At 31.5% G+C, this 17,075-nt stretch overlaps 1 protein-coding gene across 1 annotated transcript; it reads left to right on the top strand.

Moving 5' to 3' along the window:
- The first annotated feature begins 2,781 nt into the window (after window positions 1-2,781).
- LOC107888693 (probable N-acetyltransferase HLS1) lies at window positions 2,782-4,608 on the top strand. Its single transcript, XM_016812865.2, has 3 exons — window positions 2,782-3,206; window positions 3,345-3,513; window positions 3,610-4,608. The coding sequence occupies exons 1-3, from the start codon at window positions 3,027-3,029 to the stop codon at window positions 4,482-4,484; spliced, it is 1,224 nt and encodes a 407-aa protein (XP_016668354.1). The 5' UTR covers window positions 2,782-3,026; the 3' UTR covers window positions 4,485-4,608.
- Window positions 4,609-17,075: the final 12,467 nt, after the last annotated feature.

Genomic DNA, 17,075 nt, shown 5'->3' with positions numbered 1-17,075 from the left:
AGTGTATTGTTTTATCTTGAAAAGAAAATTTACCCCTTATTATAAAAGTGTATCCCAAGCTTCCTTGATTTGCTATTTATGAACCCCTTTGTATGTATTCGTCATTAATGGCAACGGACTATTAATATGTTGTCTTTTATAATCCTTATCGTTTTCTCCTTTAAAATGTGTTACCGATTTAGAGAAAAGAACAATGGCTTGTAACTAAAAAGGGGAATCTTCATAATTGTTTCCTCAAAGATTTAAGTGAAACCAAAGAATTTTGAATCCGTTAGCAATGCCTCAGTTTGTTGGGTGATATGTTTGGCTGAATAAGGTACGCCAAGTCTTTTTGACGGGCTAAGGAGTATCAAAAGAAATGTGTAAAACCATTTTAGTTTTACACTTTTAATTTTACACTATTGGAAGTGGATCTCTCCTTATATTTTATATTATTATTTAAGAATTTTGTTAAATTATTGTCATCCATCAAACAAGTTATAATTTAGTTGTGAAATTATAAAATTTGAATTCAAACCATAATAATTTTACCAAGTAAATTAATATTTAATTTATTTATCAAACTTTATGAAATTACTACATATCTTTTTCATTTATATCATAAATATGTTGCAACCTAATAGGCATAAAGAAAACCACTCAATATTACAATTCAATAGAAAAATGCTCATAATTTTTACTATGAGCTATTATGAGTATGGATGTACCATATGTATAAGAGAGAATGAATGATTAAAATTAAAAGGTAAAGTCAAAATTTAAGGAAAAATAATTACAATATTAATTTACATATTCTATCCATTACATATATTTGAACTCAAAGGCTTTTTACATGTTATTTTGTGAAATTTTATACAATTTTTAGATTGTTTTAGAATAAAAACCAAAATAATATAATATATAAATATTAAAAATTTATTTATTATTTGGATAAATTATACCAGATGTCACTAAATTTTAATTAATTTTTAATTATTTTAACTGAAATTTTAAAATTTAAAAAGATACCATTAATATTTTCAGATGATTACAAAATATCATTAAACCGTTTATTGATGGGAAACCGTTTATTGGTAACGGAAACAATGATTTGACTTTATTTTAATACTAAAATTATTTCCTTTCTTTTTTAATATATATTTTTTTTCCTCTTCCTCTTCTTCTTCTTCTCATTTACCTTCCCTAGCCAACCCTAGTTGCCACTGATTTCACCACCATCGATGGCTTTCATCGGCTGTTCTCTTCATGCTGCTCTTCCGCACCATCCCATGCCATTTTGTGCCTAATGGATTGAGTCCACCGACCTCCTAATCCTTTTTCATCTCTCTTAAACAAAGTTCAGTCTTTTTATAATTATTATTTTTCTAATTTCAAAGAAAACAAACAAAATTAGCCAATCAAATAAAAAAGCAAAATTAATTGATGTTTTCGATTCATTGGGTCTGGGTTGCCCAAAGGGTCTGATATGGTGGCAGCTGCTGCACTCCCTGTCGCTTTTCCAAAAAAGCTAAAGAGGAAATTAAAGATACAATCATAAAAAAAAATTTTAGGAGATCTAAAACAACAAAAAAGAAAATCAAGACAGGGTCTTTAAAAACAACAAAAACATTTTGAATGAACTTTTTTCTTCAAAGAAACGTCATGCTTCATCTAGAGTGAAAGAGAGAGCAAAAAGACGAAAAATGAAAACAAATAGAGAAGAAAAGGCTAACATGTAGTAACCAAAAAGAACCTTAAATATGAGTTGCAAAATGCTTCCATGTTTTCTTTCCCTACCGTAACAAAAAACAAATTAGAAACTTTGCAATAAAATAAAAAAAGCACATAGAACTCCACGCATTAGTTATACACCTTCTTCCTCGGGGTTGTCGTCATATGCTGAAGTCAATCATATTCTCTTCATTTTCAAGCTTAAATGTTGAAAAAGAAAAAAACTTCAAACGTTGATGGGTTTAAGGGTTGGGGCTAGGCTTATCGATATCAAGGGATAGTCTTGGGAGATCCACCGGTGGGTTCGATGTCCGAGGAAGCCACTGGCGATGGTGGAATCGGTGGCGGATAGGGTTTACTGGAAAGGGAGATAAGATGGAAAGAAAGGAAGAAGAAGAAGAAGGGAAAAGAGAGAAAATAAAAAAAGGAAAAAAAGAAAAGAAATAAAAAATATATTTTTGGTGAATATAAAAATATATTTTTAAACACTGTTAAAGTGACATTTTTGTGATAATCTGATAATATTAATGATATTTTTATAATAATACGATAATATTAGTGATATTTTTGTAAGTTTTGAAAATTTAATGGTACAAATTAAAAATTAATTAAAATTTAGTGGGATATGGTGGAGTGTACGTTTTGTTATTATATCAATAATTAAAATGATGTATAATTGATGAAAATATTAATAGAATTAAATTATTTTGGTAAGGATGATTTGAAGAAATTGAGAAAATATTTTTGCCAAATGGCAGAGAAATTAATCAAAAAGAAAACACTGAGCAGACCCGCAGCCATAGCCGCCATTTCCACTTCCCCCCTTTTTTTGTGATGATTAATAATATTCTTTTATTTACTGCTCCCATTTAAATTTTATTTATGACAACATTTGTCACTAGTCTTAAAAGTGGGAGAAAGGGGAGATACATGGACAGACAAAAGAGAAGACAGAAGAAGGGAAAGGGACTTCAAAGCACTGAATTATTAAAAACAAAAAGGAGAGTGATTGAGATTCTATTCTTGAGAGACGAGAGAGAGAAAGAGAGGGGGGGGGGGGAGTAAATAAAAAGGCTTTTGTTCTTTTATAAAATAAAAATATTCCCCAATTCATTAGTATTTAAGAGGCAGCTTCAACCCGATTGTTTCTCTGTCGATGAACTTCTCAGTATCTCCTCTTCCTCAAAAGTAAACCTAACATACAACAATCTCTGGTTTCCAGAGACTTCCAAAGCTTTTTCTTCATTCGTGGTGTCTTGCAGAAGTGGTGTCCGTTGTTCTTTACTTGTGCAATTGAGAGTTAAAAAGAAAAAATCATGGGAGATGACAAGTGTGTTTTAGTAATAAGAGAGTTTGATCCGAGCAAGGATTTAACAAGTGTAGAAGAAGTTGAAAAAAGATGTGAGGTTGGTCCCAGCGGCAAACTCTCTCTCTTTACCGACCTCTTAGGCGACCCTATTTGCCGGGTCCGCCATTCCCCTGCTTTTCTCATGCTGGTACTGTATATGATATCCCTCCTCCCTTTTGTCCCTTTTTTTTTTAAATAATCTCCATTACTAAATTCCACTATTTATCTACGTATAATAAATACAGCCTTTAACATTAATATTTTCTGCATCTTTGTAAACAAGCAGGTGGCTGAGTTAAGCTCAACAAAAGAAATAGTTGGGATGATTCGAGGTTGCATTAAAACCGTTACATGCGGCAAAAAGCTTTATCGCAATAGCGAAAGCAATCATCCCACTAAACCCTTCCCCGTATACACCAAACTCGCTTACATTTTAGGCCTTCGGGTCTCCCCTTCCCACCGGTATTTACTATAAATGCCCCAACAAACCATTTTTAGTACGTTAATACATCAGTAAATGAATTATTTTGATTTCTTTGTTGGGTTTTTTATCCACAAGAGAATGGGAATTGGGTTAAAGTTGGTCCGAGGAATGGAAGATTGGTTTGTCCTAAACGGCGCTGAATATTCCTACTTAGCAACGGAAAACGACAACAAACCTTCTGTTAAGCTCTTCACTGATAAATGCGGTTACTCCAAGTTCCGTACTCCTACTATTTTGGTTAACCCCGTTTTCGCTCATCAACTCCCCGTTTCCAATCGGGTCACTCTAATCAAGCTTCCGCCGTCCGACACTGAGTTGCTATACCGCCGCCGGTTCTCCACCACCGAGTTCTTCCCTCGCGACATTGACTCGGTTCTTAATAATAGACTTAACATTGGAACCTTTTTGGCCGTGCCACGTGGAGGCTGTTACACGCAAAAGTCTTGGCCCGGGTCGGATAAGTTTTTACCAGACCCGCCAGAGTCGTGGGCTGTTTTGAGTGTTTGGAATAGCAAGGACGTGTTTAGGCTGGAAGTTCGAGGGGCGTCGAGGATGACGAAGGCGTTGGCTAAAACGACAAGGATCGTGGACAAGTTATTGCCGTTTTTTAGATTACCGTCGATCCCGGAAGTGTTTAGGCCGTTCAGTTTGCACTTTTTGTACGGTTTGGGAGGGGAAGGTCCACGCGCGGCCAAGTTTGTGAATGCATTGTGTGCACACGCGCATAACTTGGCTAAACAAGGAGAGTGCAGTGTGGTGGTGACTGAGGTGGCGACTCTTGAGCCGTTGAAAATGGGGGTCCCACATTGGAAGAGTTTATCATGTGATCAAGATTTATGGTGTATCAAGCGACTCGGGGAAGAATACAGTGACGGGTCTGTCGGTGACTGGACTAAATCACCCCCTGGACTTTCCATATTTGTAGATCCTAGAGAAGTCTAAAATCTAACCTACAAAGAAGGAAAATCTTAGTCTCTCTCTCTCTCCTTTCTTTTGCAAATAATTTTGGGGAAGATAAAAAGAGGGAATTAGAAGATATGGGTCTTTGTGTGAAAAAGAAAATGAATATCCTCTTTTTTTTTCTTTTTTTTTGGCTGTAGATATTTTGGTTTTTAGTAAATGGGATGTGGCTTTAAAGATCCTGTAGTAGCCAAACAAAGCCTTAGTTTTAGAAGCGGGGTTGAATATCTTTTTACAGAATTTTCTTTTTAGTTGTTCCAATGTTTAAAAACGGTTTTCTCTCTATAGGAATGAGAATAACGTATAATCAGAATATACTTGAAATAAAAAATAAAAAAAAAACTCCAATGAACTCTTGGGCTTTATTATTTTTCAGAATAGGGATAAAACCCTTAAAATTTTCTATTAATTTTGAAAATGAAGAAAAGAGTAAGTAATCCAAACACCTTTTCAATTATAACTTTTTTGAATTTTAAAATATAAATAATTATGAAAACCTACTCGAAAGTGTAGAGATTTTTTTTTTTTAAATTAATATTTTTCTAGCAGGTATTTAGAGCATAAAAAATATGATTATATGCTTTTAGATAGCGACACAACTACCTCTATCATTGTTTAATTTGGAAAATATTAATGGAGATCTTAGTATCTTTCTAATTAAAGGGGTGGTGGAGAAAGAAATATGAAATTCTCTCCCTAACAACGAAGAAGAATATCCATTATGATTTTTTTTTTTGGTTGGGATGAAGTAGAGAGTCTAGTCTATATATAAATAATAAGAATGAGAGATTAATGATATGGAAGACTTTGTATTTTAGCTGCTATGCCTTTTGGCTTTACTTTTATTTGTTTTTAAAAGGCAAGATTGAAATTCAAACTGAAAGGAATAGGATAGAATGTACGATTTTTTTTTTCAATCGGCTTCCATTTTAATAACAAACTCAATTTATTAATTGGATGTCAATTCAATTCAATTAGCTATTATTAATATTTTTTTGAATTTAAACCTCATTTATTTATTTATTTTGATTTTTTAAAATATTTATAGGAGTGAATAAACTATAAAAATTTTATAAATCTTAAAATCAATTTGTTCATTACATTCATGGTTACAATATTTATTTTTCTTTAACTTTTTCATTTTAATCTATGTCGCATAAGATCTGATTAAATTAACAATTTTAGCAATAGAAAGACCTTATTGATATAATTTCAATAATTTGAGATATAATTAGAATATTTTAAAGTTTGAGTACTAATTTAAAATAAAAAAAGTTATAGCTTGGAGATGTATGATATAATTAACTCTTTATATTTAAAAAAGTTTGGATGGAAAATAAATATATATTAATAAAGGAAAATCTAATTTTTATTTTTTGGTTATAAGCAACCCCAAAATTCGATTGAACTAACCACCAAAAAGAAGTTTATTGAGTTTATTCGATTGATTATTTCAATGAATTAAGTTAGATGGATACGAGTAATTTATTAAATGGGTTACGGATTAGATGAGTTTATTGAAGAATTAGATTGGATTTTGGTTATGTATACTATATTATAATTAAATTAAATAGATAAGCAGTGGCAACTGTTTTATTGGATCCAATAATTTGATGATGAGTACGTACCTAACAAAAGATCCATGTCTTTACTAATATTCTTTTTTATTTTAAGTGCTCTTCAATTTTTGATAAAGTTTGTCTACCATTTTTTTTTGTTTGATAATAAAGCTTTTATTAAGGATTATTAATCATGTTTGGTAATATTGGCGGCAACACTTTCTATTTGTCAATAAAGTGATGAATTGCATCTCATTAAAAAAAAGCCAATTTGATTTATTATTTTGGATTTGATATAACTAATTATTATCCAACATGTAATCATGATACATCATTTCCATTCCAAAAATATAAATCTTGCTTTTATAAATAAGGGAAAAAAAAGAAAAAAAAAGAGAAGTTTTAAAGTTGATAAAAACATACTGATTTTCAAAAAGATAAAATTGTGGGGAAAAGAAAGTAAAGACATCAATACTTTTTATCATATATTGTTGAAAAGAAATTATAGGAATTTTTTAAATCCTAAATTTAATAAACTCACGTATATGGTGTTTTTTTTTGTGTGTGTATTTTCATATCAATTATGTAAATATATAAGTACAGCATAGATTATTAAATATATTGGCATTATTTTTTTTATATTTACTAACGTTTTTATATCCAAAATTAACATAGAAGCCTGCAAATTTAATCCTCAATATTTGTCAACCTCCTTGTCCCATCCCTACTTTCTGTCAGCATTACACCTAATTGTAACATTAACAGACATGAAAATATAGATTAGTTGATGACTGATTGCAAAATTAGCCCAAAGCTTGTCCATTTAATTTTTGTTTGCAGCTGTTTAGATTGATGCAATGCACCAACAGCCACAAACTTCAAAAGCTTTTTTAAGCTTAACTTGATCGCATTCGACAAAGGGCTATCGAATATATATATACTCGCGCGCACATATATATAAAGTAGTTTAATCGTTATTTTTCATATTTAATTATTTTTATAGATTTTGAATAAATTAAAAATATTTAATTATTTATTTTATTTGAAAAATTTTCAGTGATTAAATATATATGGTTATAAATTGATATGATGATAGAAATATTTTATATGTATGATAACTATAATTATATTAATAAATTTATTTTTTTTTGTTAAAGTATTAATAATACAAGAAATTATGCAAGTAGAAGAATATCTGATATTAACTTCGTTGTTTCTAATTTTTCCACTTAAATAATGACTTTCGCCATTATAAAAGTTAACAAGTACGATTTAACGAAAAGAAGCTTTAATTAGGGGAAAGTAGGTATATTATATACGAAAGTGTTAGGCAAGTTTTCTAACACATTTGTTTTCTTTTCTTTTTTTCTTAAATAGTAAAAAATCAGATTATATATATTTTTTGGTGAATTATAAATAACAAGACAGAATTCGAACAATAAATGACACTAGTGATGCTTGAATCCAATTCATACTTAAAATAGTATATACACTTAACCATCAGGCCATCACATGAGTTCATTAAATTACAAATTTAAACGTTAAACATATTTGATATTTACAATAAAAGGTGATTATACAAAAAAAAATTAAAATTTGTAGTGCTTTAAAAATGTTAAATTCCAAACTAGTAATGATCGATTAACATATATAGAGTTTATATTTGAAATCAACTTATAGACTACAAATATCATCTGGTAAAAGAATGTCTGTAATTTTTTTTAATTAAAGACTCTTAAAAAGTTGTTTTTGTGAGAGTGGTTTAGGTAAAGTGGAAGGTAGATTGACAGCAAATTCTGGTCAAACTTGGCCTGTTCTAAATCCAAGTCAAGAGCTAAATGGCCTAATACATTACCCCCTAGTTATTTAAGCCTTTTCTTTACTGTACCTCTTTTATTTTATCATGGAATTGGAATTTAAGGAGAAGATTGGTAGGTAAATTTTGTGAGGGTGAGACTTTGATTATCACAAGCAATAATAATAAAGAAAAGAAAATTGGTGTTCCAATCATGAGCATCTTTTGAGGTGAGTCCACTAGGTCTACTTGTCTTAACACATTTCCTTTTTGTTTTTTATACACATACTGATCTAAGAGAATTAGATTTTATCATCATCAACACCTCACATTGAATTCAGGGGAATTATTTAGGATCTTTTTTTTTTTTTTAGTGTTAGGTTCATCTCTCAACAAATAAAGTTATTTGTTGGATTTAATAAAATGATGTAACCATATGTGTAATTGTAATCTTAATCTATCATCATTCAAATTAATATTTATTTAATAAAAATATTTTATTTAGATCTAATTACAAAATATATTATATGAACATATAGTTTTTGATATTTTAATGTAAAACGAATTTTTTAAAAGAACAAAAAGATTTTTTTTTTTTTTTTGCCTTTTACAATGGATCGGACCTAACATGTTCATATATAACTGTAGGTAGGATATGGCTTGATTTGTGGGCCAATATTATCTTAATAAAATTAAAAGAAGTTAGGTGTTGGTCCAAGTCCAAGTCTCCAGACACACATGGCCTTAGTCAAAGCCAGTCCTCATAGTGTGGGTTTGAATGCCATTTTCTTTGCTTTGTTTATTTTATTTACCGATTATGAAGCAGTAAAACATTTCCTTTATGTTTATGGAGATAGAATTTCCCTTCAAATCCAAAAATAAATGAAAAAAAAAAGACAAAGATAGCGCAAATTAAAAGGCCAAGTAAGTGCTGTATATTAGAATATATTTGTAGCACCTAAATTCATTAGAAAATACATAATATGTCAAGTAGTTGTGCTAATAATTTTATTGTTAATGCAAAACAAATCTCTTTGCTAGAGTATGTTAGAAGATTAATTATGAGATAATTGTAATATATATTATTTAGCTTGTTTTATTAATAAAGGAAAATTTATTATTATTTTTAAATTTTTATTTATATGTATTAAATAAATTGATTAATAATAACATTTATAGAATAATATGATTATTCTTAAATTGTCCCCAGTCAAATGCTATTGTGGTCTGGGTAACAATAGTCTATTGAGATTGGTGTAGGATTGATTGATGATAAGGTGTTGTCATCAGTATGAGATACTGAGTCAAACACATGAATACGTGTTAGAGAATATTATACTAGATTGATGTACCATGAGGGTGCCTCTTGAATTATTATGTGAAAGGCATAACAGTTCGCATGGTAATAATGATGCTTGTGATCCTTAGACATGAGGTCACCATACTTCCCAACATTGGAATTCGTTTATTTTGACATAGATAAATGTCTTCCATAATTGATGTACTATAAATACTATTATAGGTACACTACAAACTGTATAGTGGGATGTGAATGACCAAAATAGGATTTGTCCCTCTTACATAATGAGAGCAATATCTTGAGCCCTTTAATTGAATATGACTAGAAATGCAAGGTTGTTCTCAAATGCGTCAATATAAGACATTAGACACATTTATACATCTTAGTCTATTAGAGTTTCAGGAAATTAAAATATTTGAACTATATAAGAGTGACTATTCCATTAGTTGTGTTCAATTAAGATATAAAGGATATACTACATAATATTTTATTTTGTGAAAAAAATTTGTTGGACCACAACATTTCTACAATTTCGGTAATAGTGGTGTATTTCTAAGCATCACTCGCTATTTGTAAAATTAAAAAAGGTTTAATATTAATAACCTATTTTTCAGTGATTTCAAAACAGTGGTTTTAGGACTACAATTTTGACATGTCATACCGTAAATATTAATTATTTAATATTTACGGAGTCATTAGTGTCGTATTAAAATTTTGTTTAGAAATTTTAACGTTTGGATTGTTAATTAACCAAAAAGGACTAAATTGTGGTGGGTGAAAAAGAAGGTTTCTATTTGTTAAAAGGGTCAAATAGCTTTAAAAAGGTAAATCAATGGATGTAGATGGTAATTATACCATATAGATTTATAATGGAAAATTATGGATATGTTTTAGTGATTTTATAAGTTATAACTTAAAGGTTAATTTAGTAAATAAGTAAATGGTGAATTAAAATTTAAAAGATGCTAAAATAACATCATCATCTTCCTTTCTCTTTTTTTTTTTGGTGGAAAACCGATTAGCCATAGGAGGGGAGAAGCAAGTTTCGGCCAAGCTTAGGGTTCCTAATTTGATAGGTAAATCTTACTCATTTTTAGTGATTTTTATGTTTTTGAGCTCGTATTAACTTGATCTAGTTAACCCGAGGACTAATTTGTAAAACTGTCAAGTGTTGTGGATTATACCATTGATGAGTTTAGTGTGTTTTTGAAGTTTTATAATAAATTATTAAGCTTGGTTATTAAATAGGATTGTTTTGTAAAATAATTTTTAGTAATTTTAACGTTTAAGGACTAAAATGTTAAAGTAGTAAAAATATAAGGAATTGTTGTCAAATGATAGAAATTGTGGGCTTTAGAGAGGTCCTAGATAGTTCGGTTGAACTTAGTTTTTGTTGAGGATAGTTAAATTGCAAGATTTGGACTTAGGGACTAAATTGCATAAAACGTAAAATATTGAGAGTAATTTTGTAAAAATTTACAAAAGGTCTTATTTGCATAAAGTGAGTTAATTGTGCTGCTAGAAATTGATAATTGAATGAAATTACTATTTTAGATCAAGAAACAAATCGATCAGACTCGAATCGCAAAAAATCTAACGTAGCGGACTGATCGTTGTCTCGACTTCGAAAGTGTTTTTGGTTAGGTAAGTTTGTTCAGTTTAATTTAATATATTTTGTGATGCACCTTGTGTGAAAATTTGATTGCTAAATGTTAATTTAATATATTCAATGTTAAAGTGATGAGTATTGAAATAATGAAGTGCATATAACACTGATTTAGTAAAATTATCTCCTGTGTTGGATGAGCGTCAGGTAGAGTACGATTGGCATGTCAATAGGTTATAGTGCGTGTTGTACGAGATTGGTATGAGATGAGATGATGATTCATATGTATCTCCTATTCACTGAATATACCGAAGTCCAGCATTTGTTGCGGACTATCATTTTATATCTACAGTGTTTCTGGCACGTTATTGAGAGCGAATATTAGCCTACGGGCTAGGCACTTGGTACCGAGGTGTGTTATCAGTTGGATTGGTTCGTATAAGTGTTTGATGTGTTTTCGGATGGTTAACCATGTACTCATATCCGTATACCGTTCATCAAGCAATGTTTTAATGAAAAATGACTTGTTGTTGAAATGTAGAAAGCTTGGTTATGAACTCTGGATAACATAGTGATTGGATAATATATGGTCCCATTCTTATTTGAGCATCAACTCACCCATTGTGAATTGTGATTGATAGGAAACTCTGTTTATTATTCTTGTTAAATGGCATGTAATATGAGAACTTGAATATGTTTGTAATAGTATAAGTGTTCATGTTATGTAATTTGGTGTGCATGTAGTTTTATAGTGTGAGTGATCACTTGATTTTGGGCTACATAATGTTGTGTTATGGTACATGCAAAGGTATTTGAATGAGAAGAGAAATGGTAAGTTTTGGCATGGATTAAAGTATGGTATTTTGGGATTCATTTCTAATTACTAGGTTATGGACATGTGACCTGAGAATCTAGCTATGGTGATGGATGGTTTAAATGCTTGAATTGTGGTGTCAATGATGACACATTGTTAGGCATATAGGTTGATTGTGCTAGCATGATTTGAGTGTATTTGAATGTATTTTGAAGGCTTGTAAGCATGTGCTTTTCGGTATGTTTTGGAACCCATGCAATTGGAGTAAAAATGGCTTAGTTGGGGGTAGAATTGGGTGCACATTGCCTGGGACATGGGTTGCCACACGACCATGTGCCACACACGGTCACACCACACGACCTCGCTACCTTTATTTGGTTAGGTGTAGGGTACACATGGTCTGGCACATGGCCTTCGACACGGCCATGTTTTGAACCACAGAGTTTGGGCTCTGGCACATGACCTCAACACACGGTCGTGTGACCCCTGTTTCAAAAATTTTCTACTTTTTATAGAATTTCTTGTTTTGTTTCAAATCGGTCCCTGATGGCTCCTAAACTATTTTTAAGGTCTCATAGACTTGTTTTATGGCCCGTAAGTGTATTTTTACATGTATTAAACTGAATTGTTGATTATTACCATTTAATTTGTATGTGTAATTGTATTTGAAATTATATGTTCTAAATTGTACTGTAATACTCTGTAACCTTAATCCAACAACGAAGACATACGAGGAGTGTTACAACTGTAACATTGTATGATCCTACAGATTCTCACCTTTTGGTCAAACTAACTAGAATCCGAAGAAATTAGGATTGTGACAGCCCAAAATTGACCCTAGTCGGGAAGTGGTTTCGGGACCGCTAAACCGAGTCACTGAAAGGTTTGAATGTGATGTTTATTGTCTAGAATATGTAATCATGAATGTGTGAAAATTTCAAGCTTCGATTTAGTCGATTGCATGTGAATTTAGTCAATAGGACTTATATGAGAAAATTTTAAAATGTGATAGGTCAATGCATGAGGACCTATTAGTGCAAGTGGAAGAAAAAGGGGACTTGCATGTCAAATTCCCCCTCCCTAAATAGTAGTGGCCGGCCATGACAAAGTGGATAGGCAAATGGTGATGGGTAAAACATATTATAAAAAGTTTATGACAACATGTTGTGTTAAGAACAATAAAATATGAGGGGAGTGGGAGGAGAAACCAAAGTTGTTTCATCCTTGCTCCCCCATTTTGCCGAAACTAGAAGAAAAAAAAGGCTTCATCCTCTTTGCTCTTCTTGACCGAAAAATCAAAGGAAGAAGAAAGAGTTCTCTTGCTTATGTTCGGTTTGGATGAGGATTAAGAAGAGGTAAGTACCTTGAAACCCTTGGAAAATTTTGTATAAAGAAGATGGTTAGTTCAAGTTCTAATCATTCCATGGCTTAAGTTTTGATTGTTAGGAGGTTTGATGTTTGGCCAAGTAGGTTGATTTGAGCTTTCGGATGTGGTTGTCAAGGGAGGAAATGAGATTTTGTTTGTCTTCAACAATTGGTTGGTAAATAAGTGTTAAATGTGAGAAAATTTCGTTTGGGTAATTGAAATAAATAATTAGAGGCTTGATTATCAAAAGGTTTCGGTTTGATATCATTTTTATAAGCATAATTAGTTCAATTTGATAATAAGGTGGGAGGTGATAAGTAAAATTTTCATGGTGGTTTAGGTTTAATGACATTCGGCTATGGATTAAAAGTGTTAGCTAATTCGGCATAAGAGTATAAATGTTAATCACTTTATATTTGAAGCCTTGAAGAATAGGTTGTGGAATATTAAAGTGTTGAAGGTTAAATCTTTAAGCTTGGTTAATTTGGACATTCGGCTATTCTTATGACATTAGATACAAGGGTATGAAAGGTTATATATATACATATAAGTTTAATTTATTCATGGTAACTTGGCATGTGGATTGGATATATGTTAGTTAATACATGCATTTGGAAGTGATGTGTTTAATAATTAGGTATACGGTTTGGTTTCATTATTGAGTATAAGGGTTAAGTGTTTTAAATTGCCTTTGATGTATACATGTTTATATTGAAATATTAAGGCTATGATAGCCAATTGAGGGTTTCGGCCAAAATATTCAAATAGATTGGTGTGAATGTTTGAGTGATGAATTTGACTCTTGTGTCGAGTTGGAATGATATGTGTATTTTTATAAATAACTAGCAAGGTAATTAAACTAGTTGATTTATTTATTTAAGCTCAAGAACCTAAAGGAGAGGCGTCCAACAAGGGGAAATCGAAGGTCATCGAGTAGCCGACTCGGAATTATTTTACCCAACATAAAGTAAGTCATTAAGCATGTAGTTGGTATTATTTCAAATGGTCATAATGTTTATGTATTGATGCTGAATGGAATGAATAAATATACATATATATATATATGCATGTACGTATGTGATGATGAAATTGTTGAATGAAAAGAAAAGAGGTAAGATGTACTGAGTTGTTGATCTCGGCACTAAACGTGCGGGTATAACCATTTATGACCATGAGATTGGCGCTAAGTGCGCGGGATTAAATTGTACAGCACTAAGTGTGCGATTTGACTATGTTGCACTAAGTGTGCGAAATGAATATGATGCACTAAGTGTGCGAATTGACCATGCGGCACTAAGTGTGCGAGTTTGACTATGTAGCACTAAGTGTGCGATTTGATTACGTAGCACTAAGTGTGCGAGTTGATTATATAGCACTGAGTGTGCGGACTCAATATACATTCGTGAATCATTATGGACACTATGTGTGCGACACTATTGAGTCGATCGCGGACAGCGGATCGGGTAAGTGCCTTGAGTACATGGCTAATAGGTGCTATGCTTATACTTGGTGTTGAGCTCGGTAAGTTTGAACCTATGTGACAAATATACTTGAAGTCACGTACATAAAATTTATCGTAGGATGGGTGAAAGGCCGTTTAGTCGTTTGATTGTAACGAAAATAAATTGATTTATGAAAATGCTTCAATGTCCTATTGATGAGTATATGGAATGTGAATGCATGAATTGATATGAAACTGAATCGATAGGTTGGAGGAACTATGGTATGGTTCGGTATGGATGGAGGAAATTGTCTCGTTCCATTTTGTTTCCTCTTGTGATAATGTTATTGATGGATGGTAGTGCATTGCTTATGACTTACTGAGTTATAAACTCACTCGGTGTTTCCTTGTCACCCATTATAGGTTGCTTGGACTCATCTATTTTTGCGGGGTCAGGCCGTCATCGAAGTCATCACACCGGATAGCAAGTTTTGGTACTTTCTTCTTAGTTGGCTTAGAAGAACATTTTGGCATGTATAAGCTATTACATTGTGTTTGAACTTTGGCATGTAAACTTTAAGCCATGCGAAAATGGCACGAATGTTCGATTGAGTTGGATCAAGGGTAGGCATGAAATGGACCTAGTTACTTTCGTAACAGATGCTGGCAGCAGCAGTGTCATGAGATTGAAAAATCACTAAAAATAGTAGGAGTGGAATTAATTGATGAATAAATTATGTAATCGAAGCTCGATGAGTCTGTTTTCATGAGGAAGTAACGATAAGATCATATGGGCAGTATATTAAGAGATAATCAGATTTTTGTGGGACAGGGCCAGAACGGTTTCTGGATTCCCTGCTCCGACTTTGGAAATTCATTATAGATTAACCAGAGATAATTAGGGGTTGTACCATATATGTACAGATTCCTCTCTGAGTCTAGTTTTCATAGAAACAAACGGCATCAGTATTGAAGCCCCGTGCAGGGAGATATCCAAGTCGTAATGGGCAAAGGTCAGTGTAGTCGACCCCTGCAACATGGGAGACTTTGACTAATAAACTGTACTAATTGGCCCGACCAAAAATTCTAGAAAAAAATACATAGATGGGCACATGAGTCTAGTTTCTGGGAAAAATCACGAAACTGATTTTCGAGTTACGAAACTCAAGATATGATTTTTAAAACGACTAGTACACAGATTGGGCAGTGTCTGGAAAATAAGTTTTATAAGGGGTTAAAGTCAGTTAACACCTCGTGTTCGACTCCGGTGTCGGTTTCGGGTTCGGGGTGTTACAAGGATTAAGGTTGAATGTATGTTTGGGAACTTGTCGCATATGTTAAATTAATTATATCAAAATGATCGGATAATTTAATTTAGGGATAAGTCATATTTTAGCCTTTGACCTTAGTTACTTTTCACATATTGATACCTTTTTTTTGTTTCATATTGATACTCGAATTTGTATTTTGTTGCACATTTTATCTTTTTGTTATAATAATATTAATATGTAATGATTCAACACTATTAGATTATACCAATTGGTTACCTAAAAATTAAAATATATATACAAGTTAAAAAATCTAAAAAAATCAAACAAATATATATAATTATTAAAATCCAAATATTTAAATAAAATTTCAAAAACTCACAAAATATCTCAATTTTTTATTAAAATAAAAAATTATAAAATTTCTCAATTTTTTTTAAAATATATAAATGTTACTAAAATTCAAAAAGTACTTCATCATCTTATTCTTTTATTCCTTTCATTTCTACTTCCATCATCATTATATCCACCATTTTTTTCTTTTTCTATTTCTTTTGTCACCATCATTTCTTCATTAATTCTTTTTAGATTTAACCAGAAACTGATATGAAACAATTCTACTGCATGGTTTACAGTTGAGAAATGTGCCCATATTATAGTGAACATGTAATTGTTTTCTATTTATTTAAACGATGAATAAATAAATAAAGTTAATTTCAAATTTCACTATTACATCTTTTTTATTTATGTTTTTTATATTTTGCATAGATAGCGAAATTGTGACAATCAAATATTAGCTCATTGATTGCCTAAAGTTTAAACTGAAGATAAGTGACATTGTAAAGCACGTTTACATTGCGAGAAAGACAACTTACTTCAGTAGATAATCTAAATGAGTTCGTAATCCCATAAAAGAATCAAAGTGAGCATTTGTTCAAATACAGAGAAGAAATATTATGTCACCTACAATTCTAATTGGGGAGATGACTAGTCTTGGCCATCGGAGCAATTGACTCCATGAGTAGAGACATAGTTGTATTCATTGGTAGAATAATACATTGGACTGGACTCAAGATGTATTAATTCTGAATTTGTTTGTGAATTAATTCACTTGTGACATTCATGGTGTGATTTACCTAAATCCTGAGCTAGTCATTGATCATGTGTATGCAACTCATGTGGTTTGATATAAGTGGAGGCTTATGCTCTAAAAATGATCAAGCCGATAACCGGTATGTTGGGTACATGACTTGTGTATGGCGTGACTTTACTAGAAATAGTGGAATTCATAGCTCAATTAAAGAGTTAATGATATCCTCTTATTGGCATTGTGTGGATTGATAAATATGGAACATGACACAGGTTGCTTATTCTCGAACGAGCAATTTATCACACTCATTTGTTGACAGTGATCATATTAATCA

Source organism: Gossypium hirsutum, chromosome A11, assembly GCF_007990345.1.
Source record: "Gossypium hirsutum isolate 1008001.06 chromosome A11, Gossypium_hirsutum_v2.1, whole genome shotgun sequence".
Taxonomy (NCBI): domain Eukaryota; kingdom Viridiplantae; phylum Streptophyta; class Magnoliopsida; order Malvales; family Malvaceae; genus Gossypium; species Gossypium hirsutum.
The sequence above is the reverse complement of the archived record's forward strand: the minus strand, read 5'-3'. Positions and strand labels throughout refer to the sequence as shown.

What these genes read in the sequence shown, in the direction of transcription:
- LOC107888693 (XM_016812865.2), top strand. Translation starts at nt 3,027, where the DNA reads ATGGGAGATGACAAGTGTGTTTTAGTAATAAGAGAGTTTGATCCGAGC. An exon ending in CCCCTGCTTTTCTCATGCTG is followed by an intron (nt 3,207 to 3,344) that starts GTACTGTATATG and finishes GTAAACAAGCAG; the next exon opens with GTGGCTGAGTTAAGCTCAAC. An exon ending in AGGCCTTCGGGTCTCCCCTT is followed by an intron (nt 3,514 to 3,609) that starts CCCACCGGTATT and finishes TTGGGTTTTTTA; the next exon opens with TCCACAAGAGAATGGGAATT.